This window comes from Oncorhynchus mykiss, chromosome 8, assembly GCF_057628025.1.
Source record: "Oncorhynchus mykiss isolate SJ-2025 chromosome 8, ASM5762802v1, whole genome shotgun sequence".
Taxonomy (NCBI): Eukaryota; Metazoa; Chordata; class Actinopteri; order Salmoniformes; family Salmonidae; genus Oncorhynchus; species Oncorhynchus mykiss.
Window position 1 is genome coordinate 89063660 of NC_143029.1, and position 23312 is coordinate 89086971.

Below are 23312 nucleotides of genomic sequence, written 5' to 3' on the forward strand. Positions count from 1 at the left end.
TCATCATCGCAGGAATTATACAACAAACACTTCTGAAATAATCCATTTTTGCTTTAATGATTACAATCAAAAAACACTTTTGTACAACGTTAGAAAATACGATGCAGATATTTTGTCTGGCGACAAAAACAGCTATGGGGGGGGGGGGGGGGTGGGGACACACACATCTGACTGACAACGATGTGGGAAAATAAAGTAGATAAAGAAAGAGCTAGAGGGATAAGAGGGACAGATGAACAGCTACTAATGCATCAGATATGACTAAAGAACAAATCTTAACTTACACATAAATGAAATGTTCACTTATTCATGCGTTGATGTCAATGGGAGACGAGCTGAATATTTGACTTAAGGAAGTTAGGATTCTCCCTGAAGTTTATTGGAAGATTTCCTATAAACGTTTTAGTGATGTACGGATTGACAATGACAACAATGACAGAGCCCAGCTAGCACACGACGTTCTGAGAACGTTTCTTAGTGCTTGGTGAGAGTGCGGTTGTCCTATGGTTATTTTGCATACAACCTTCTCACAACGTTCTGGGAACGGTGCAGGGTAGTTGATTGGCTTTGGAACATTCTCAGCACAATTATGTAACTTTCGAAAATGATATTTTCTTGGTATTTCATTACTTTAACAGAACGTTTCCTAAAATGTCAAACATGGTTACATTTAATTTCAATTTTGGTAATGTTCTAGAAACGTTCTACAACTGGTTTGACATTTTAAAATAGTTCAGGGAACGTTAAGAAACAACGTTCTTCTGTGGGAATTTCAGTACTACAGCATAACGTTTCCTACAGGTTTCCTCGTGGTTTTTATTTAAAGTCATGTTTTCAAATTGTTCCAAAAGTTCCATAAAAACCACAGAAAACATTCTCTCAACGTTACTAAAGTGATTTAAAAACCGTTCTCTGCATCAAGACAACTCTCTATGCTGTATCTTGTTACGCGTGGTCAGGTGTGTTGGCCACGCCCACTAATTAACCACACCTGATCCTAATGAGTGTTTGTTTCCCTTTGAAACAATACACTAAAATGAACAGCTTAGTATGGGTAAAAACAACCATGGCATGCTAGCTCCATCCTGGTGACACAGTGGACTAATTACATGGACAGAGAAAAGAAGATAAAACAATCTTTGTTTAAATAAAAAACATTTTAAAAAACACAATTCAATAGAAGGGAATGTTCGTTCTTCATAGCATCTCTAATACGAGGAGGTTGAACATCTCTGATTCTTCCATAGTCACCCGTCCGCCATAAAGCCAGAACGGACACCTGTGCAGCCCCATGTGAGAAGCCAGACATAGTTTCTGATACGTCTTTATGAGAAACAGTAGTCTGATACACCATCCTGACCGCTGTACTTTTGCAAGATCAGGATGGTCAAACAAGGTTACAGAAACAGACCCTAAACCCCACCCCTTGTCTGCTAGGGGCTAAGAGAAGTGACTAAGGGGGGGGGGGGGTAAGGGTGGAGGGTCTAGGGGTTATTTCTGGACGTCAGTTTCGTCAGTTTCGCATCAGGGCTGAGCACAGAACAGACGAGAAGTGGATTGTGGGAAATGTACAGTATCACAGCCACTCACCCTTTCATGACAAACAGAAATACTGAAAAATAAACTGTTGGTGAGTTGACAGTTGAAGACAGTTGGAAGACAGTTGAAGACAGTTGAAGACAGTTGAAGACAGTTGGAAGACAGTTGAAGACAGTTGAAGACAGTTGGAAGACAGTTGAAGACAGTTGAAGACAGTTGAAGACAGTTGAAGACAGTTGAAGACAGTTGAAGACAGTTGGAAGACAGTTGAAGACAGTTGAAGACAGTTGAAGACAGTTGAAGACAGTTGGAAGACAGTTGAAGACAGTTGAAGACAGTTGAAGACAGTTGAAGACAGTTGAAGACAGTTGAAGACAGTTGGAAGACAGTTGAAGACAGTTGAAGACAGTTGAAGACAGTTGGAAGACAGTTGAAGACAGTTGAAGACAGTTGAAGACAGTTGGAAGACAGTTGAAGACAGTTGAAGACAGTTGAAGACAGTTGAAGACAGTTGGAGACAGTTGAAGACAGTTGGAAGAGTAGTAGTTGTACTGGCAGGAAGCCTTCAAGTATCTGGATATCCCAGTGTAGTGTTCGGTTCTCTGTTCTGATTGATCAGCAGCTCTACATCAAGGAGCAGGAAGTCTTCCCTGGTTGGACGCCGCCTTCCAGCTTCTCCGCCTCCAGGATCATCCTCTTGAACACCTCCACCGCCGTCTGACACACACACACACACACAGACACACACACACACACACACACACACACACACAGGTTAGAATATAACACCTCCACTGCCGTCTGAGAAAGCAGAAACAGAATAAGAGTAGAATACAGTAGAACCCATTAGAATAGAACAGAATACAGTAGAACCCAGTAGAATAGAACAGACTACAGTAGAATAGAACAGAATACAGTAGAACCCAGTAGAATAGAACAGACTACAGTGGAACAGACTACGGTAGAATAGAACAGACTACGGTAGAATAGAACAACCTACAGTAGAATAGACTACAGTAGAATAGAACAGACTACAGTAGAATAGAACAGACTACAGTAGAATAGACTACAGTAGAATATAACAGACTACATTAGAACAGACTACAGTAGAATAGAACAGACTACAGTAGAATAGAACAGACTACAGTAGAACAGACTACAGTAGAATAGAACAGACTTCAGTAGAATAGAACAGACTACAGTAGAATTGAGCAGACTACAGTAGAACAGACTACAGTAGAATAGAACAGACTACAGTAGAATAGAGCAGTCTACAGTAGAACAGACTACAGTAGAATAGAACAGACTTCAGTAGAATAGGACAGACTACAGTAGAATAGAACAGACTACAGTAGAATAGAGCAGACTACAGTAGAACAGACTACAGTAGAATAGAACAGACTACAGTAGAATAGAACAGACTACAGTAGAATAGAGCAGACTACAGTAGAATAGAGCAGACTACAGTAGAACAGACTACAGTAGAATAGAACAGACTACAGTAGAATAGAGCAGACTACAGTAGAACAGACTACAGTAGAATAGAACAGACTACAGTAGAATAGAACAGACTACAGTAGAATAGAGCAGACTACAGTAGAACAGACTACAGTAGAATAGAACAGACTACAGTAGAATAGAGCAGACTACAGTAGAACAGACTACAGTAGAATAGAACAGACTTCAGTAGAATAGAACAGACTACAATAGAACAGACTAAAGCAGACTAGGACATACTAGACTAGAATTGAGGCTACTTTACTATCTACTATGACACAGCCGTCTGACAGAAAGAGAGACTGAACAGTGCCTCAACATCTCTGGGCTGGAATATTCCTTTCAATAGTTGGGAGAGCTGGGCTGCCCCCTGCTGTAGAGTACAGAGTACTGCAATTACAGGCCTGTAGACCTCCAAGCGTCAGTGCCCATAGCACTGTTTGTTCAATCCCGGTCCTAGGGACCCAAATATGTGCATATTTTTTGAGTCTTTTTGTCTAGTACTACACACCTGATTCCACTACTCAAAGGTTTGATGATGAGGTGATTAGGGCTTTTGGTCCATGGCAGGGCTGTTCAATCCCGGTCCTAGAGTCTTTTTGTCTAGTACTACACACCTGATTCCACTACTCAAAGGTTTGATGATGAGGTGACTAGTGCTTTTGGTCCATGGCAGGGCTGTTCAATGTCGGTCATGGAGGACTCAAACACTTCTTCAGGTTTTCATTCTCTCATTCCAAATCAAAGGACTAATTCAGACCTGGGACACCCGGTGATTAACGACCAGGTAGAAACAAGTACCAGAAGTGTTTTTTTGTGCCTCCAGGTTCTATTGGATGGACATGTGTTCTAGGTGTATTCACCTGGTTCTCTTTAGCTGAGGATTCCATGAAGGCAGCGTTCCACGATTCTGCTAGTGACTTCCCTTCCTCACAGCTGATCACCCTGGAATTCAAAAGAGACATCACACCAATCAGATACCACACACACACACGTCACACACACACACACACGTCACACACCACAGGTTAGGGGGATGGAGTCTCTGTATGACATCACTCCAAACCCGACAGCGACAGGATATAATGCTTTTAAGGGATAGGGGAAGTGGGATACCTAGGTCAGTTGTACAACTGAATACAGTCAACCGAAATGTGTCTTCCGCATTTAACCCAGGCCTTCTGAATCAGAGAGCTGTTGAATGTGTGTGAGCGTGAGTCTGTGTGTGTGTGTGAGCGTGAGTGTTTGTGTGAGCGTGAGTGTGTGACAGTATCTAGGTATGTAAGTAAGGAACATACCTTTCCATGTGCAGGTCGTTCTTATTTCCCACCAACATAATAGGAACTCTGAGAGAAAGACAAAACCACATGTTGTATCCCATGTATCAAAGACAAAACCACATGTTGTATCCCATGTATCAAAGACAAAACCACATGTTGTATCCCATGTATCAAAGACAAAACCACATGTTGTATCCCATGTATCAAAGACAAAACCACATGTTGTATCCCATGTATCAAAGACAAAACCACATGTTGTATCCCATGTATCAAAGACAAAACCACATGTTGTATCCCATGTATCAAAGACAAAACCACATGTTGTATCCCATGTATCAAAGACAAAACCACATGTTGTATCCCATGTATCAAAGACAAAACCACATGTTGTATCCCATGTATCAAAGACAAAACCACATGTTGTATCCCATGTATCAAAGACAAAACCACATGTTGTATCCCATGTATCAAAGACAAAACCACATGTTGTATCCCATGTATCAAAGACAAAACCACATGTTGTATCCCATGTATCAAAGACAAAACCACATGTTGTATCCCATGTATCAAAGACAAAACCACATGTTGTATCCCATGTATCAAAGACAAAACCACATGTTGTATCCCATGTATCAAAGACAAAACCACATGTTGTATCCCATGTATCAAAGACAAAACCACATGTTGTATCCCATGTATCAAAGACAAAACCACATGTTGTATCCCATGTATCAAAGACAAAACCACATGTTGTATCCCATGTATCAAAGACAAAACCACATGTTGTATCCCATGTATCAAAGACAAAACCACATGTTGTATCCCATGTATCAAAGACAAAACCACATGTTGTATCCCATGTATCAAAGACAAAACCACATGTTGTATCCCATGTATCAAAGACAAAACCACATGTTGTATCCCATGTATCAAAGACAAAACCACATGTTGTATCCCATGTATCAAAGACAAAACCACATGTTGTATCCCATGTATCAAAGACAAAACCACATGTTGTATCCCATGTATCAAAGACAAAACCACATGTTGTATCCCATGTATCAAAGACAAAACCACATGTTGTATCCCATGTATCAAAGACAAACCCACATGTTGTATCCCATGTATCAAAGACAAAACCACATGTTGTATCCCATGTATCAAAGACAAAACCACATGTTGTATCCCATGTATCAAAGACAAAACCACATGTTGTATCCCATGTATCAAAGACAAAACCACATGTTGTATCCCATGTATCAAAGACAAACCCACATGTTGTATCCCATGTATCAAAGACAAAACCACATGTTGTATCCCATGTATCAAAGACAAAACCACATGTTGTATCCCATGTATCAAAGACAAAACCACATGTTGTATCCCATGTATCAAAGACAAACCCACATGTTGTATCCCATGTATCAAAGACAAACCCACATGTTGTATCCCATGTATCAAAGACAAAACCACATGTTGTATCCTATGTATCAAAGACAAAACCACATGTTGTATCCCATGTATCAAAGACAAACCCACATGTTGTATCCCATCTATCAAAACAAAACCACATGTTGTACCCAGAACAAAACCACATGTTGTACCCCATATTCCCAAATGTTACATAGACACAGTAGATGCACCCTCAGCCTCATCTGCAAAAATCTAAGCCATCCGGTTTCACCAAATACTAGACCAAATAATAGATAAAGGGGAACCTGAGTGAACAAATAACACAACAATTACACACTTATTTAAATTATTTCATAAACAAAGATATGCCACACACAATTCCCCTGTGTGAAAAAGTAAACGCCCCCTTACACTCAATAACTGGTTGTGCCACCTTTACCTGCACTGACTACAACCAACCACTTCCTGTAGTTGTTGATCACTCACACATCGCTGTGGAGGAATTTACTGTAGCTGCACTGACTACAACCAACCACTTCCTGTAGTTGTTGATCAGTCTCTCACATCGCTGTGGAGGAATTTACTGTAGCTGCACTGACTACAACCAACCACTTCCTGTAGTTGTTGATCAGTCTCTCACATCGCTGTGGAGGAATTTACTGTAGCTGCACTGACTCCAACCAACCACTTCCTGTAGTTGTTGAACAGTCTCTCACATCGCCGTGGAGGAATTTACTGTAGCTGCACTGACTACAACCAACCACTTCCTGTAGTTGTTGATCAGTCTCTCACATCGCTGTGGAGGAATTTACTGTAGCTGCACTGACTACAACCAACCACTTCCTGTAGTTGTTGATCAGTCTCTCACATCACTGTGGAGGAATTTACTGTAGCTGCACTGACTACAACCAACCACTTCCTGTAGTTGTTGATCAGTCTCTCACATCGCTGTGGAGGAATTTACTGTAGCTGCACTGACTCCAACCAACCACTTCCTGTAGTTGTTGATCAGTCTCTCACATCACTGTGGAGGAATTTACTGTAGCTGCACTGACTATAACCAACCACTTCCTGTAGTTGTTGATCAGTCTCTCACATCGCTGTGGAGGAATTTACTGTAGCTGCACTGACTACAACCAACCACTTCCTGTAGTTGTTGATCAGTCTCTCACATCACTGTGGAGGAATTTACTGTAGCTGCACTGACTATAACCAACCACTTCCTGTAGTTGTTGATCAGTCTCTCACATCGCTGTGGAGGAATTTACTGTAGCTGCACTGACTACAACCAACCACTTCCTGTAGTTGTTGATCAGTCTCTCACATCACTGTGGAGGAATTTACTGTAGCTGCACTGACTATAACCAACCACTTCCTGTAGTTGTTGATCAGTCTCTCACATCGCTGTGGAGGAATTTACTGTAGCTGCACTGACTACAACCAACCACTTCCTGTAGTTGTTGATCAGTCTCTCACATCGCTGTGGGAGATGGAACTCGAGATGGATCCCATTATCTCTGGTGAAAACCAAACATTGCATTCTACAGTAAGAACCTCATTCCCAATGGCCCAGCATGGTGGTGGTAGTGTGATAGTTTGGGGACCAGCATGGTGGTGGTAGTGTGATGGTTTGGGGAATGCTTTGCTGCCTCAGGACCTGGACGACTTGCCTTCATAGAAGGAGGTCGCAGTTGCAAATGCAAACTTGTTCTCAACTAGCCTACCTGGTTAAATAAAGGTGATTAATATATACAAATTAAAGGAACCATGAATTCTGCTCTGTATCAGAGAATTCTACAGGACAATTATCAGGCCATCCGTCTGTAAGCTGAAGTGCAGCTGGGTCGTGCAGCAAGACAATGATCCAAAACACACAATCAAGAACTACAGGAAGCATTTGGTTGCAGTCATTGCAGCTAAAGGTGGCACAACCCCATATTGAGGGTAAGGGGGGGGCAAAAACTTCTTCAGAGCACTGTATGACTGGGAAACATTGAGCTTTCAGAGCAAGTGCCACAAAGTCGACAAACACCACATACCAATACAGTTGGTGTCAACTTTGTTAGCGATTCCATTATCGCTAGGTGACGCTATCTAATATCCGGCTAGTAGCTAGCTAGCTTCCGTTTGCTAGCTTTCTCTATGAAGTTTTTTCCATCTCAATATTAAACAGAGCAATACTCTATTTTAACTCCAACTTCTACTCCACATTTACGGGATACGTTAAACCTCCTCAGACAGTTTGTTTCCTTCATCATGACCCGAATGTGGGGCTTTAGTTTCAGGCATTTATTTTAGGCATGCTATGTCAGATTACAGTAGAGGGTTAATATACAGTCAGATTACAGTAGAGGGATAATATACAGTCAGGTTACAGTAGAGGGATAATATACAGTCAGATTACAGTAGAGGGATAATATACAGTCAGGTTACAGTAGAGGGATAATATACAGTCAGATTACAGTAGAGGGTTAATATACAGTCAGATTACAGTAGAGGGATAATATACAGTCAGATTACAGTAGAGGGTTAATATACAGTCAGATTACAGTAGAGGGATAATATACAGTCAGATTACAGTAGAGGGTTAATATACATCAGATTACAGTAGAGGGATAATATACAGTCAGGTTACAGTAGAGGGATAATATACAGTCAGATTACAGTAGAGGGATAATATACAGTCAGGTTACAGTAGAGGGATAATATACAGTCAGATTACAGTAGAGAGTTAATATACAGTCAGATTACAGTAGAGGGATAATATACAGTCAGATTACAGTAGAGGGTTAATATACAGTCAGATTACAGTAGAGGGATAATATACAGTCAGATTACAGTAGAGGGTTAATATACATCAGATTACAGTAGAGGGTTAATATACTGTCAGATTACAGTAGAGGGATAATATACAGTCAGATTACAGTAGAGGGTTAATATACATCAGATTACAGTAGAGGGTTAATATACAGTCAGGTTACAGCAGAGGGTTAATATCCAGTCAGATTACAGTAGAGGGTTAATATACAGTCAGATTACAGTAGAGGGTTAATATACAGTCAGGTTACAGTAGAGGGTTAATATACATCAGATTACAGTAGAGGGTTAATATACAGTCAGATTACAGTAGAGGGTTAATATACAGTCAGATTACAGTAGAGGGTTAATATACAGTCAGATTACAGTAGAGGGTTAATATACAGTCAGATTACAGTAGAGGGTTAATATACATCAGATTACAGTAGAGGGTTAATATACAGTCAGGTTACAGTAGAGGGTTAATATACATCAGATTACAGTAGAGGGTTAATATACAGTCAGATTACAGTAGATACTCACTGAGCTTTCCCCACCATATCCAGAAGTTTTTCATGGATAACCTGAACTACTTCAAAACTGGAAGAAAAGAAAAACAATATGTCACACATACTGTTATAGATACTGTCATTAATACTGTCAAACATACCGTCATAGATACTGTTATAGATACTGTCATTAATACTGTCAAACATACTGTCATAGATACTGTTATAGATACTGTCATTAATACTGCCAAACATACTGTCATAGATACTGTTATAGATACTGTCATTAATACTGCCAAACATACAGTCATAGATACTGTTATAGATACTGTCATTAATACTGCCAAACATACTGTCATAGATACTGTTATAGATACTGTCATTAATACTGTCACACATACAGTTATAGATACTGTCATTAATACTGTCACACATACAGTTATAGATACTGTCATTAATACTGCCAAACATACTGTCATAGATACTGTTATAGATACTGTCATTAATACTGTCAAACATACTGTCATAGATACTGTCAAACATACTGTTATAGATACTGTTATAGATACTGTCATTAATACTGTCAAACATACTGTCATAGATACTGTCAAACATACTGTTATAGATACTGTTATAGATACTGTCATTAATACTGTCAAACATACTGTCATAGATACTGTTATAGATACTGTCATTAATACTGTCAAACATACTGTCATAGATACTGTCAAACATACTGTTATAGATACTGTTATAGATACTGTCATTAATACTGTCAAACATACTGTCATAGATACTGTCAAACATACTGTTATAGATACTGTTATAGATACTGTCATTAATACTGTCAAACATACTGTCATAGATACTGTTATAGATACTGTTATAGATACTGTCATTAATACTGTCAAACATACTGTCATAGATACTGTTATAGATACTGTTATAGATACTGTCATTAATACTGTCAAACATACTGTCATAGATACTGTTATAGATACTGTCATTAATACTGTCAAACATACTGTCATAGATACTGTTATAGATACTGTCATTAATACTGTCAAACATACTGTCATAGATACTGTCAAACATACTGTTATAGATACTGTTATAGATACTGTCATTAATACTGTCAAACATACTGTCATAGATACTGTCAAACATACTGTTATAGATACTGTTATAGATACTGTCATTAATACTGTCAAACATACTGTCATAGATACTGTTATAGATACTGTTATAGATACTGTCATTAATACTGTCAAACATACTGTCATAGATACTGTTATAGATACTGTCATTAATACTGTCAAACATACTGTCATAGATACTGTTATAGATACTGTCATTAATACTGTCAAACATACTGTCATAGATACTGTTATAGATACTGTTATAGATACTGTCATTAATACTGTCAAACATACTGTCATAGATACTGTCAAACATACTGTTATAGATACTGTTATAGATACTGTCATTAATACTGTCAAACATACTGTCATAGATACTGTTATAGATACTGTTATAGATACTGTCATTAATACTGTCAAACATACTGTCATAGATACTGTTATAGATACTGTTATAGATACTGTCATTAATACTGTCATTAATACTGTCAAACATACTGTTATATACACTGTTATAGATACTGTCAAACATACTGTTATAGATACTGTTATAGATACTGTCATTAATACTGTCAAACATACTGTCATAGATACTGTTATAGATACTGTCATTAATACTGTCACACATACAGTTATAGATACTGTCATTAATACTGTCATTAATACTGTCAAACATACTGTTATAGATACTGTTATAGATACTGTCATTAATACTGTAAAACATACTGTCATAGATACTGTTATAGATACTGTCATTAATACTGTCAAACATACTGCCATAGATACTGTTATAGATACTGTCCTTAATACTGTCAAACATACTGTCATAGATACTGTTATAGATACTGTCATTAATACTGTCATTAATACTGTCAAACATACTGTCATAGATACTGTTATAGATACTGTCATTAATACTGTCAAACATACTGTCATAGATACTGTTATAGATACTGTCATTAATACTGTCACACATACAGTTATAGATACTGTCATTAATACTGTCATTAATACTGTCAAACATACTGTTATAGATACTGTCATTAATACTGTCACACATACTGTCATAGATACTGTTATAGATACTGTTATAGATACTGTCATTAATACTGTCAAACATACTGTTATAGATACTGTTATAGATACTGTCATTAATACTGTCAAACATACTGTCATAGATACTGTTATAGATACTGTCATTAATACTGTCATTAATACTGTCAAACATACTGTCATAGATACTGTTATAGATACTGTCATTAATACTGTCAAACATACTGTCATAGATACTGTTATAGCCTGCTGGCCTTACTGAGTCTATAGGAACATTAGCCTGCTGGCCTTACTGAGTCTATAGGAACATTAGCCTACTGGCCTTACTGAGTCTATAGGAACATTAGCCTGCTGGCCTTACTGAGTCTATAGGAACATTAGCCTGCTGGCCTTACTGAGTCTATAGGAACATTAGCCTGCTGGCCTTACTGAGTCTATAGGAACATTAGCCTGCTGGCCTTACTGAGTGGATAGGAACATTAGCCTGCTGGCCTTACTGAGTGGATATGAACATTAGCCTGCTGGCCTTACTGAGTGGATAGGAACATTAGCCTGCTGGCCTTACTGAGTCTATAGGAACATCAGCCTGCTGGCCTTACTGAGTGGATAGGAACATTAGCCTGCTGGCCTTACTGAGTGGATAGGAACATTAGCCTGCTGGCCTTACTGAGTGAATAGGAACATTAGCCTGCTGGCCTTACTGAGTCTATAGGAACATTAGCCTGCTGGCCTTACTGAGTGGATAGGAACATTAGCCTGTTGGCCTTATAGTACAGTCTACATTAAAAGATCCCAGCTTTTTGAGAAAGTACCGTCTCTGTTGGCTCTTTTTGTAGATCAGGTCTGTACATTTACCCCACTGAAGCTTATCGTCCAAGAGGACACCCAGGTATTTGTATTCCTCTACAATCTCTATGTTCTGACCTCTGATAGATGTTGCAGAGGTATGGTGTTGTACACTTCCTGAAGTCTATGCACATCTCTTTGGTCTTGTCGGTATTGAGGACCAAGTGTGATTCGTAACACCACTCTACAAAGTCATCTAGGACCGGGCCATGATGTTCCTCGTCATCATGCAACAGGCTGATCAAGGCAGTGTCATCAGCGAACTTAACGAGGTGTCTGTCAGTATGGATACTAGTACAACTATTAGTGTACAAGATGTACAGGAGTGGGGACAAAACACATCCCTGAGGAGCGCCTGTGTTGGTATTGCGTATGTCCGACACGTGGGGACCTATTTTGACTCGCTGTGAGCGTTGGCTCAGGAAGTCCAACAGCCACAAAACCAGCCCCCCCCCCCCCCATATAAGGAGAAGTCCTGAATGAGTCTCTGTGCCAGAATTTAGAGCTGGATTGTGTTGAAGGCAGAAGAAAAGTAAACAAACAGAACCCTAACATGGGATTTGGCTCTAGATGTCTATAGACCATGTTAATACCCCCTCTAGATGTCTATAGACCATGTTAATACCCCCTCTAGATGTCTATAGACCATGTTAATACCCCCTCTAGATGTCTATAGACCATGTTAATACCCCCTCTAGATGTCTATAGACCATGTTAATACCCCCTCTAGATGTCTATAGACCATGTTAATACCCCCTCTAGATGTCTATAGACCATGTTAATACCCCCTCTAGATGACTATAGACCATGTTAATACCCCCTCTAGATGTCTATAGACCATGTTAATACCCCCTCTAGATGTCTATAGACCATGTTAATACCCCCTCTAGATGTCTATAGACCATGTTAATACCCCCTCTAGATGTCTATAGACCATGTTAATACCCCCTCTAGATGACTATAGACCATGTTAATACCCCCTCTAGATGACTATAGACCATGTTGAGGAGGGTAAGGATGGCATCATCAACTCCTCTGAGGCTGATAGGCAAACTGAAATGGGTCGATAAGCTTCCGGGTGACGCTGAGAATATGACTTTTCACAAGTTTCTCAAGGCATTTCATTCCTAAGGATGTCAAGGCGACAGGGGCGGTAGTCATTCAGCACAGAGGGATTAGATGCTTTAGGAATGGGTATAATTATTGAGGTTTTCCACAATACTGGAACGTGTTGCTGGTCGAGTGAGGATTGGAAAATGTCTGTTAAAAACACCAGCCAGTTGTTCCGCACAGTGCTGTAACACAGTTCCACTCATTTTGTCTGGGCTTTGTGTATGTGTTACATCCCCTGAACAACTTTAAAACATCATCAGACTGTTTAACAACAACTCTCTCAAACATTTTATAATGATGCTTCCGTTTGTTTTTACCTCAGACACAAAGATGTCTGATTCAAATCTTAAGAAAACATATTTATATATTTTATTTAAGTAAAAACCTGTTCAGTCGTTGATCACCCCTACCACAGATCATTCTGCACAATCTAAATCATTAAAAGACAGTCGAGTAAATAGCTGACTAACCTTTTATTAGATGTGACAGAGTAGACCAAGATGTATCCATTGATATCTATGGAATAGGTCTGAGGAAATATAGAGTATTCATCCTGGAAAAGACAGAGGGGGAGAGAGGAAAGGGAAGGAGAAAGAGGGAGACAGAGAAATGTGTGAAATAAGTACTTAGCCTGCACACTGTAACATAGTGTCCCAATGTCCATACTAGTATACCGCTTAGAATCTAGGCCTTATAGTGTCAGAGAGTAAAGCAATGTACCCAGCTGGCATTCTAATTAGAGGTAGGGCGCATTCTAGAATGGCCTGTGTTCTACAATTCTAATGGTGATACGACATCATGAGATCCCCAACCACGAGTCAATGTAGAAATGTAAGGTCTTGTATAAATGTTTTTTTTTCAAAATAAATCCCTGTGGTGCGTGACTACTACCTGTCCCGCTGTGTCTACCAACTGCAGGTGGTATTCTTGTCCGTTTATCGTGATCATCTTGGTAAACGCTGCGGCAAAAGAGAGAAGAGAAAGAAAAGTCCCCTTTGTATGTTGTGATGGAGTTGTCTATGACTGCCTAGAGATGTGCTCCAATAGCTGGGGAGGGACTTCTGCTGTTTCGGGGGCAAAGAGGAGTCGTATAGTCTTGCTCGGTCAATTGAAGTGTAGTGTTGTCTCCATAGTAATTAACATCGGTCTTGTCCTACAGGGTTCTGGCTGCTGATAGCTATTGTCATGAGGAAACATGGACTTACTATGGCTGTGATACTGTATGTGGTTGTCTCACCTAGTTATCTTCAGATGAATGCACTAACTGTAAGTGGCTCTAGATAAGAGTCTGCTAAAATTATTCACTACCGTAGTGGATCTAGATAAGAGAGTCTGCTAAATGACTCACTACCGTAGTGGCTCTGGATAAGAGAGTCTGCTAAATGATTCACTACCGTAGTGGATCTAGATAAGAGAGTCAGCTAAATGACTCACTACTGTAGTGGCTCTGGATAAGAGAGTCTGCTAAATGACTCACTACCGTAGTGGCTCTGGATAAGAGAGTCTGCTAAATGACTCACTACTGTAGTGGCTCTAGATAAGAGAGTCTGCTAAATGACTCACTACTGTAGTGGCTCTAGATAAGAGAGTCTGCTAACTGACTCACTACTGTAAGTGGCTCTGGATAAGAGAGTCAGCTTAGTGGTTCTGGATAAGAGAGTCTGCTAAATGATTCACTACTGTAGTGGCTCTAGATAAGAGAGTCTGCTAAATGACTCACTACTGTAGTGGCTCTAGATAAGAGAGTCTGCTAAATGACTCACTACTGTAGGTCTCTGGATAAGAGAGTCTGCTAAATGACTCACTACTGTAGGTCTCTGGATAAGAGAGTCTGCTAAATGACTCACTACTGTAGGTCTCTGGATAAGAGAGTCTGCTAAATGACTCACTACTGTAGGTCTCTGGATAAGAGAGTCTGCTAAATGACTCACTACCGTAGTGGCTCTGGATAAGAGAGTCTGCTAAATGACTCACTACTGTAGTGGCTCTGGATAAGAGAGTCTGCTAAATGACTCACTACTGTAGTGGCTCTAGGTAAGAGAGTCTGCTAAATGACTCACTACTGTAGTGGCTCTAGATAAGAGAGTCTGCTAAATGATTCACTACTGTAGGTCTCTGGATAAGAGAGTCTGCTAAATGATTCACTACTGTATGTCTCTGGATAAGAGAGTCTGCTAAATGAATCACTACTGTAGTGGCTCTGGATAAGAGAGTCTGGGGGATGTGGAGGAGGATGTGGAGGAGGAGGATTTGGAGAAGGAGGAGGAGGATGTGGAGAAGGAGGAGGAGGATGAGGATGTGGAGGAGGAGGATGTGGAGAAGGAGGAGTAGGATGTGGAGATTGAGGATGTGGAGAAGGAGATGTAGGAGGATGTGGAGAAGGAGGAGGAGGATGTGGAGATTGAGGATGTGGAGAAGGAGATGTAGGAGGATGTGGAGAAGGAGGAGGAGGATGTGGAGAAGGAGGAGGAGGATGTGGAGAAGGAGGATGTGGAGAAGGAGGATGTGGAGAAGGAGGATGTGGAGAAGGAGGAGGAGGATGTGGAGAAGGAGGATGTGGAGAAGGAGGATGTGGAGAAGGAGGATGTGGAGAAGGAGGATGTGGAGAAGGAGGATGTGGAGAAGGAGGAGGAGAATGTGGAGAAGGAGGATGTGGAGAAGGAGGAGGAGGATGAGGATGTGGAGGAGGATGTGGAGGAGGAGGATGTGGAGAAGGAGGAGGAGAATGTGGAGAAGGAGGATGTGGAGAAGGAGAAGGAGGATGTGGAGAAGGAGGAGGAGGATGTGGAGAAGGAGAAGGAGGATGTGGAGAAGGAGGATGAGGATGTGGAGAAGGAGGATGTGGAGAAGGAGGAGGAGGATGAGGATGTGGAGGAGGATGTGGAGGAGGAGGATGTGGAGATTGAGGATGTGGAGAAGGAGGAGGAGGATGTGGAGAAGGAGGAGGAGGATGAGGATGTGGAGGATGTGGAGAAGGAGGATGTGGAGAAGGAGGAGTAGGATGTGGAGAAGGAGGATGTGGAGAAGGAGGAGGAGGATGTGGAGAAGGAGGATGTGGAGAAGGAGGATGTGGAGAAGGAGGATGTGGAGAAGGGGGATGTGGAGGAGGAGGATGTGGAGATTGAGGATGTGGAGAAGGAGGAGGAGGATGTGGAGAAGGAGGAGGAGGATGAGGATGTGGAGGATGTGGAGAAGGAGGAGGAGGATGTGGAGAAGGAGGAGGAGGATGAGGATGTGGAGAAGGAGGAGTAGGATGTGGAGATTGAGGATGTGGAGAAGGAGGATGTGGAGAAGGAGGAGGAGGATGAGGATGTGGAGGATGTGGAGGATGTGGAGGAGGAGGATGTGGAGAAGGAGGAGTAGGATGTGGAGATTGAGGATGTGGAGGAGGAAGAGGAGGATGTGGAGGAGGAAGAGGAGGATGTGGAGGAGGAAGAGGAGGATGTGGAGAAGGAAGAGGAGGATGTGGAGAAGGAAGAGGAGGATGTGGAGAAGGAGGAGGAGGATGTGGAGGAGGAAGAGGAGGATGTGGAGGAGGAAGAGGAGGATGTGGAGGAGGAAGAGGAGGATGTGGAGAAGGAGGAGGAAGAAGAGGAGGATGTGGAGATGGAGGATGCGGATGTGGAGATGGAGGATGAGGAGGAGGATGTGGAGGAGGAAGAGGAGGATGTGGAGGAAGAAGAGGAGGATGTGGAGGAGGAAGAGGAGGATGTGGAGAAGGAGGAGGATGAAGAGGAGGATGTGGAGAAGGAGGAGGAGGATGTGGAGGAGGAAGAGGATGTGGAGAAGGAGGAGGAGGATGTGGAGGAGGAAGAGGATGTGGAGGAGGAAGAGGATGTGGAGAAGGAGGAGGAGGATGTGGAGGAGGAAGAGGATGTGGAGAAGGAGGAGGAGGATGTGGAGGAGGAAGAGGAGGATGTGGAGGAGGAAGAGGAGGATGTGGAGGAGGAAGAGGAGGATGTGGAGAAGGAAGAGGAGGATGTGGAGAAGGAGGAGGAGGATGTGGAGGAGGAAGAGGAGGATGTGGAGGAGGAAGAGGAGGATGTGGAGGAGGAAGAGGAGGATGTGGAGAAGGAGGAGGAAGAAGAGGAGGATGTGGAGATGGAGGATGCGGATGTGGAGATGGAGGATGAGGAGGAGGATGTGGAGGAGGAAGAGGAGGATGTGGAGGAAGAAGAGGAGGATGTGGAGGAGGAAGAGGAGGATGTGGAGAAGGAGGAGGATGAAGAGGAGGATGTGGAGAAGGAGGAGGAGGATGTGGAGGAGGAAGAGGATGTGGAGAAGGAGGAGGAGGATGTGGAGGAGGAAGAGGATGTGGAGGAGGAAGAGGATGTGGAGAAGGAGGAGGAGGATGTGGAGGAGGAAGAGGATGTGGAGAAGGAGGAGGAGGATGTGGAGGAGGAAGAGGAGGATGTGGAGAAGGAGATGTAGGAGGAGAAGGGCTGTACCAGCAAAATCAGACTCCACTTCACTACTAAGACACTGTATATTTACTGGTAAAGAAGGCTATTATAGAGAGAGGGGAACTGTGTGTGTGTGTGTGTGTGTGGTGTGGTGTGGTGTGGAGTGGTGTGGTGTGTGTGTGTGTGTGTGGTTTTACTATCCTTTTGGGGTGCTGGGGCCGGATTAACGAAACACATTGAAGTTCTTAGTAATTCAAAGCTTCTTAGAAACTTCCGTACATATTTTGTCACGTGTCATTGACATTAGTGACGTGCTCGACACCAATAAATAAGCCTGTGTGACAGGGATGATGGGATTTGGGTTATTTGGATATTTCTCACAAATTGTAGCCATCAGATTAGCTACATCAAAACCCCAAATGGAAAGCACAACACAAACTACAGCAAACAAAGAGCTTGAAGAGTGACGGTGGAGGAAATGGCAGCCAGGGAAAGGTTGCTGTTGGGGAGACTGGATAACTGCAGGGGTCACGGCAGGGTCACGGCAGAGACCAGAAAGAGAGGATGGGCGAAGAGTGGCCGAGGTCTGTCTCTGCCGCCGGGGGACAGTGACGTCGTAAAAAAAGAAGTGGTCCGACATCGAGGCTGATAAAAAGAAGGGAACTGAGAGACCAGTCATGGTTAGAGTGTAGGGGACGGCAGGTAGCCTAGTGGTTAGAGTGTAGGGGTGGCAGGTAGCCTAGTGGTTAGAGTGGAGGGATGGCAGGTAGCCTAGTGGTTAGAGTGGAGGGATGGCAGGTAGCCTAGTGGTTAGAGTGGAGGGATGGCAGGTAACCTAGTGGTTAGAGTGGAGGGATGGCAGGTAGTCTAGTGGTTAGAGTGGAGGGGTGGCAGGTAGCCTAGTGGTTAGAGTGGAGGGATGGCAGGTAGCCTAGTGGTTAGAGTGGAGGGATGGCAGGTAACCTAGTGGTTAGAGTGGAGGGATGGCAGGTAACCTAGTGGTTAGAGTGGAGGGATGGCAGGTAGTCTAGTGGTTAGAGTGGAGGGGTGGCAGGTAGCCTAGTGGTTAGAGTGGAGGGATGGCAGGTAGTCTAGTGGTTAGAGTGGAGGGATGGCAGGTAGCCTAGTGGTTAGAGTGGAGGGATGGCAGGTAGTCTAGTGGTTAGAGTGGAGGGGTGGCAGGTAGCCTAGTGGTTAGAGTGGAGGGATGGCAGGTAGCCTAGTGGTTAGAGTGGAGGGATGGCAGGTAACCTAGTGGTTAGAGTGGAGGGATGGCAGGTAGTCTAGTGGTTAGAGTGTAGGGGTGGCAGGTAGTCTAGTGGTTAGAGTGTAGGGGTGGCAGGTAGCCTAGTGGTTAGAGTGTAGGGGCGGCAGTTAACCTAGTGGTTAGAGTGTAGGGGCGGCAGGTAGCCTAGTGGTTAGAGTGTAGGGGCGGCAGGTAGACTAGTGGTTAGAGTGTAGGGGCGGCAGTTAACCTAGTGGTTAGAGTGTAGGGGAGGCAGGTAGCCTAGTGGTTAGAGTGTGGAGGCGGCAGGTAGCCTAGTGGTTAGAGTGTAGGGGAGGCAGGTAGCCTAGTGGTTAGAGTGTAGGGGGGTAGGTAGCCTAGCGGTTAGAGTGTAGGGGGGGCAGGTAGCCTAGTGGTTAGAGTGTAGGGGGGTAGGTAGCCTAGCGGTTAGAGTGTAAGGGGGTAGGTAGCCTAGCGGTTAGAGTGTAGGGGGGGCAGGTAGCCTAGCGGTTAGAGTGTAGGGGCGGCAGTTAACCTAGTGGTTAGAGTGTAGGGGAGGCAGGTAGCCTAGTGGTTAGAGTGTGGAGGCGGCAGGTAGCCTAGTGGTTAGAGTGTAGGGGAGGCAGGTAGCCTAGTGGTTAGAGTGTAGGGGGGTAGGTAGCCTAGCGGTTAGAGTGTAGGGGGGGCAGGTAGCCTAGTGGTTAGAGTGTAGGGGGGTAGGTAACCTAGTGGTTAGAGTGTAGGGGGGGCAGGTAGTCTAGTGGTTAGAGTGTAGGGGGGGCAGGTAGTCTAGTGGTTAGAGTGTAGGGGTGGCAGGTAGACTAGTGGTTAGAGTGTAGGGACGGCAGGTAGCCTAGTGGTTAGAGTGGAGGGATGGCAGGTAACCTAGTGGTTAGAGTGTAGGGACGGTAGGTAGCCTAGTGGTTCGAGTGTAGGGACGGTAGGTAGCCTAGTGGTTAGAGTGTAGGGATGGCAGGTAGCCTAGTGGTTAGAGTGTAGGGGTGGCAGGTAGCCTAGTGGTTAGAGTGTAGGGTCGGCAAGTAGCCTAGTGGTTAGAGTGTAGGGGTGGCAGGTAGACTAGTGGTTAGAGTGTAGGGACGGCAGGTAGCCTAGTGGTTAGAGTGTAGGGTCGGCAAGTAGCCTAGTGGTTAGAGTGTAGGGGTGGCAGGTAGCCTAGTGGTTAGAGTGGAGGGGCGGCATGGTAGCCTAGTGGTTAGAGTGTAGGGGTGGCAGGTAGCCTAGTGGTTAGAGTGGAGGGGCGGCAGGTAGCCTAGTGGTTAGAGTGTAGAGGAGGCAGGTAGCCTAGTGGTTAGAGTGTAGGGTCGGCAGGTAGCCTAGTGGTTAGAGTGTAGGGTCGGCAGGTAGCCTAGTGGTTAGAGTGTTGGACTCGTAACCGAAAGGGTCAGGGTTAGGGTCAGGGTTAGGGTCAGGGTTAGGGTCAGGGTCAGCATTGGCGCTTTGTCAAGAGAAGGCGGCCCCGCCTCTAGTCAAAACCCACTGTTAGGGGTTAGGTTTAGGGATAGCATTATAATTAAGGTTAGGGGTCAGGGGTCAGGGAAAATAGGATATTTAATGGAAATCAATTGTTTAGTCACCACAAAAAAATAGTAAACCAGACGTGTGTGTGTGAAGCAGACACACACATCTGGTTTACATGTTGATTTCTTTGTGCCAAATACGCCAGATATTGTTGATGTGGGGTGAGGCCAGGGGGAGGTGCTCATTGTGGAAGTGGGCTGCTCATTAGACGGCTACACGGAGCAGGCCTTTTGCCAGCCTCTCGTGGTTAGCTGGGACAGCCTGCAGTCTGGAGAAGGAGGTGCTTTCTGTACCCATGGACCCATACAGGGATCTTTGAAACGTTCGGATCCTTTTGTTTTGTCAAATTTGATTGGTGGATCGAAAATAAAGTATTTAAAATGTGTGTGTGTGTGTGTGTGTGTGTGTATGTGTGTGTGTGTGTATATATGTGTGTATATGTGTGTGTGTGTGTGTGTGTCACAAGTTGTACCAGATCGAGCTGAAACACTTCAGGGGAGCAAGGTAAAAATCCCAAACTATCATATTTGAATAAATTACTACTACAGAGTTCCACCAGATTCACAGCAGGGTCTCAGAGCTGGGAGTATTCCTGTGTGTATCTGACATGGCTTTCTAAAGACACTTACTGTTTTCTATCGTTGGATCATAGGAGTCGACAAACTGGCCTTCCACAAACTGAATCGTTAGCGAGGACTTTCCTACAGGAAAAAAAACACAGAGGATGTCATTTATCAGTTTTTTGGAGAAAATATAAATGTAATTCTTTCTCTCTCTCTCATACAGTACATATGGTGAGTAGACTTCTATTCTGTGTTGAGTAGTAGTATACAGTAGTAAACAGTAGTACACAGTAGTAAACAGTAGTATACAGTAGTACACAGTAGTACACAGTAGTAAACAGTAGTACACAGTAGTACACAGTAGTATACAGTAGTACACAGTAGTACACAGTAGTAAACAGTAGTACACAGTAGTACACAGTAGTAAACAGTAGTATACAGTAGTACACAGTAGTAAACAGTAGTATACAGTAGTACACAGTAGTACACAGTAGTATACAGTAGTACACAGTAGTATACAGTAGCATGCCTGTCAGCAACAGTAGTCTTTACAGTAGTTGGCCTGTCAGCTACAGTAATCTTTACAGTAGCAGGTCTGTCAGCTACATTAGTCTTTACAGTAGCAGGCCTGTCAGCTACAGTAATCTTTACAGTAGCAGGCATGTCAGCTACAGTAGCCAACCCTATATGCCAGGCCAACTGAACAAAGCACATTCTCAGATAGAAGTGTTTCATGAATTGGGCAACATCCATACTAAAACACTTCCAAGACGATCCACACGGAGTAATATCTAGTCAATGTCGAGTTGGGCCGTGACTACTAGGCCACTGTCTCAACTGGTGTGGCACTCTCTCATTTCTTCAAACGAGATGTTTCGTGACAGATTGTACTCCCTATAATTTAACTCTATTATAAAGAGAGAGTAATCCGTGACCCGCGCGCAGTCTCTACCTACAGCTAAAGAACGGCTAAAACACGCATTTTGTCTCTCTTTTTTTTAATGGTCGACAGCTAAATGGAACTCACCTACGGATCTGTACCCGAGAATGGCGATTTTTCGTGATTTGGGTTGCGGCATATCTCGTGTTGGCTATCCCATCTAATCTTCACCGTGGACAGCAGCAACCTCCAACAGGAACGGCGTTAGCATGTCACAAGCAGAGCAGTCCGACGAAATTATTCTGTGTCTCTTTTTTAAATCACTATTTATTCTCGTAAATTAAGAAATTAGACATTTACAGATTAGACATTTGAATTCCTGTAGATTTAATAGAAATGTGGGGCGTCTATAACATCTGCGTCACTCCCCTTTGTGATCTCATGAATTAGCCATCAATGCCCGATGCTGATTGGTTGTGTACAGAATAAAGGCGGGCTTTATGTCTCACGCGTAACAGTGATTGGATCAACAATGCTGTCAGTCTATCTGAGACTCCATTTTCATTCATTGTCCGGTGTGTCTGTAATAGAGTGGGATAATGAATCATTCCATGACTCCGTTACTGTACTGCTGAAATTAGGTCTAGTAAACTGTAGAGTAGTGCCCTAGTAAAGATTGATGTCATTATTTTACGAGGCAAGTCAGTTAAGAACAAATTCTTATTTAAAATGACGGCCTAGGAACAGTGGGGTTAACTGCCTTGTTCAGGGGCAGAACGACAGATGTTTTACCTTGTCAACTCAAGGATTCGATCTAACAACCTTTCGGTTACTGGTCCAACGATCTAAGCACTAGATCTTAGTGAAGATTAATGTAATTAGAATACATTGATATGACTTTGTGAAATACACTTTCCTTAAATTGTAATTGGATTATTATAGAAGAATAGACAACCAGATATGAATATAAACCATGGTGATCACAGTTTTTTACAATCACTTTGGCACTAATTTCAGAAACTCCTTTTTCAGAACTCTAGACACAAAATTCAAAACGGTCATCACTTGTAACACAGGCTGTCCGATGTTCAAAACATTGCATTGTGAATTCATATCTTTAAATAAACCTTGCACTTGCAGAATCATTGGTTCAAAAAACGAATTTATCATGAAATACCAATAGGAACATTCATTTAGATCACCCACGAAACAAGATACCGATACTTTCACAGTGTAGTTGTTCGTACAACCATTAAATATTGTAGTACAAAATATGTGATACAGGTTTCATTATGGTACTACTACACCATAAATACATCACTGTAAAAGGACTAGTGGAGAAAATACTACAGACACAGTGGAATCATTGAACAAAATATGAAATTTATTGATGAAATACAATAAAATCACAGCGTAGGTTTCTTTGAATCAAAGCAAAAATAAAACAACAAAAAAAGAAAAAAACTACTGTAAAACATCAACTGCAGTGTTCCTCAGCTGGCTTACTGTAAAACATC

General features: G+C 42.6%; 1 protein-coding gene across 1 annotated transcript; it reads right to left on the minus strand.

Annotated features, from left to right (window-relative positions):
* Positions 1 to 36: 36 nt before the first annotated feature.
* LOC110517235 (GTP-binding protein Rheb) lies at positions 37 to 22267 on the minus strand. Its single transcript, XM_036986640.2, has 8 exons — positions 21943 to 22267; positions 20982 to 21053; positions 14077 to 14144; positions 13656 to 13738; positions 9069 to 9125; positions 4335 to 4382; positions 3900 to 3981; positions 37 to 2256 (listed from the first exon to the last, which is right to left on the minus strand). The coding sequence occupies exons 1-8, from the start codon at positions 21992 to 21994 to the stop codon at positions 2164 to 2166; spliced, it is 555 nt and encodes a 184-aa protein (XP_036842535.1). The 5' UTR covers positions 21995 to 22267; the 3' UTR covers positions 37 to 2163.
* Positions 22268 to 23312: the final 1045 nt, after the last annotated feature.

Coding starts and splice junctions, on each gene's coding strand:
- LOC110517235 (XM_036986640.2), bottom strand. CDS start 21,994: ATGCCGCAACCCAAATCACGAAAAATCGCCATTCTCGGGTACAGATCC. Junction 13,739..14,076: donor TGGTAGACACAGCGGGACAG/GTAGTAGTCACG, acceptor TGTCTTTTCCAG/GATGAATACTCTATATTTCC. Junction 3,982..4,334: donor AACGACCTGCACATGGAAAG/GTATGTTCCTTA, acceptor TTTGAATTCCAG/GGTGATCAGCTGTGAGGAAG.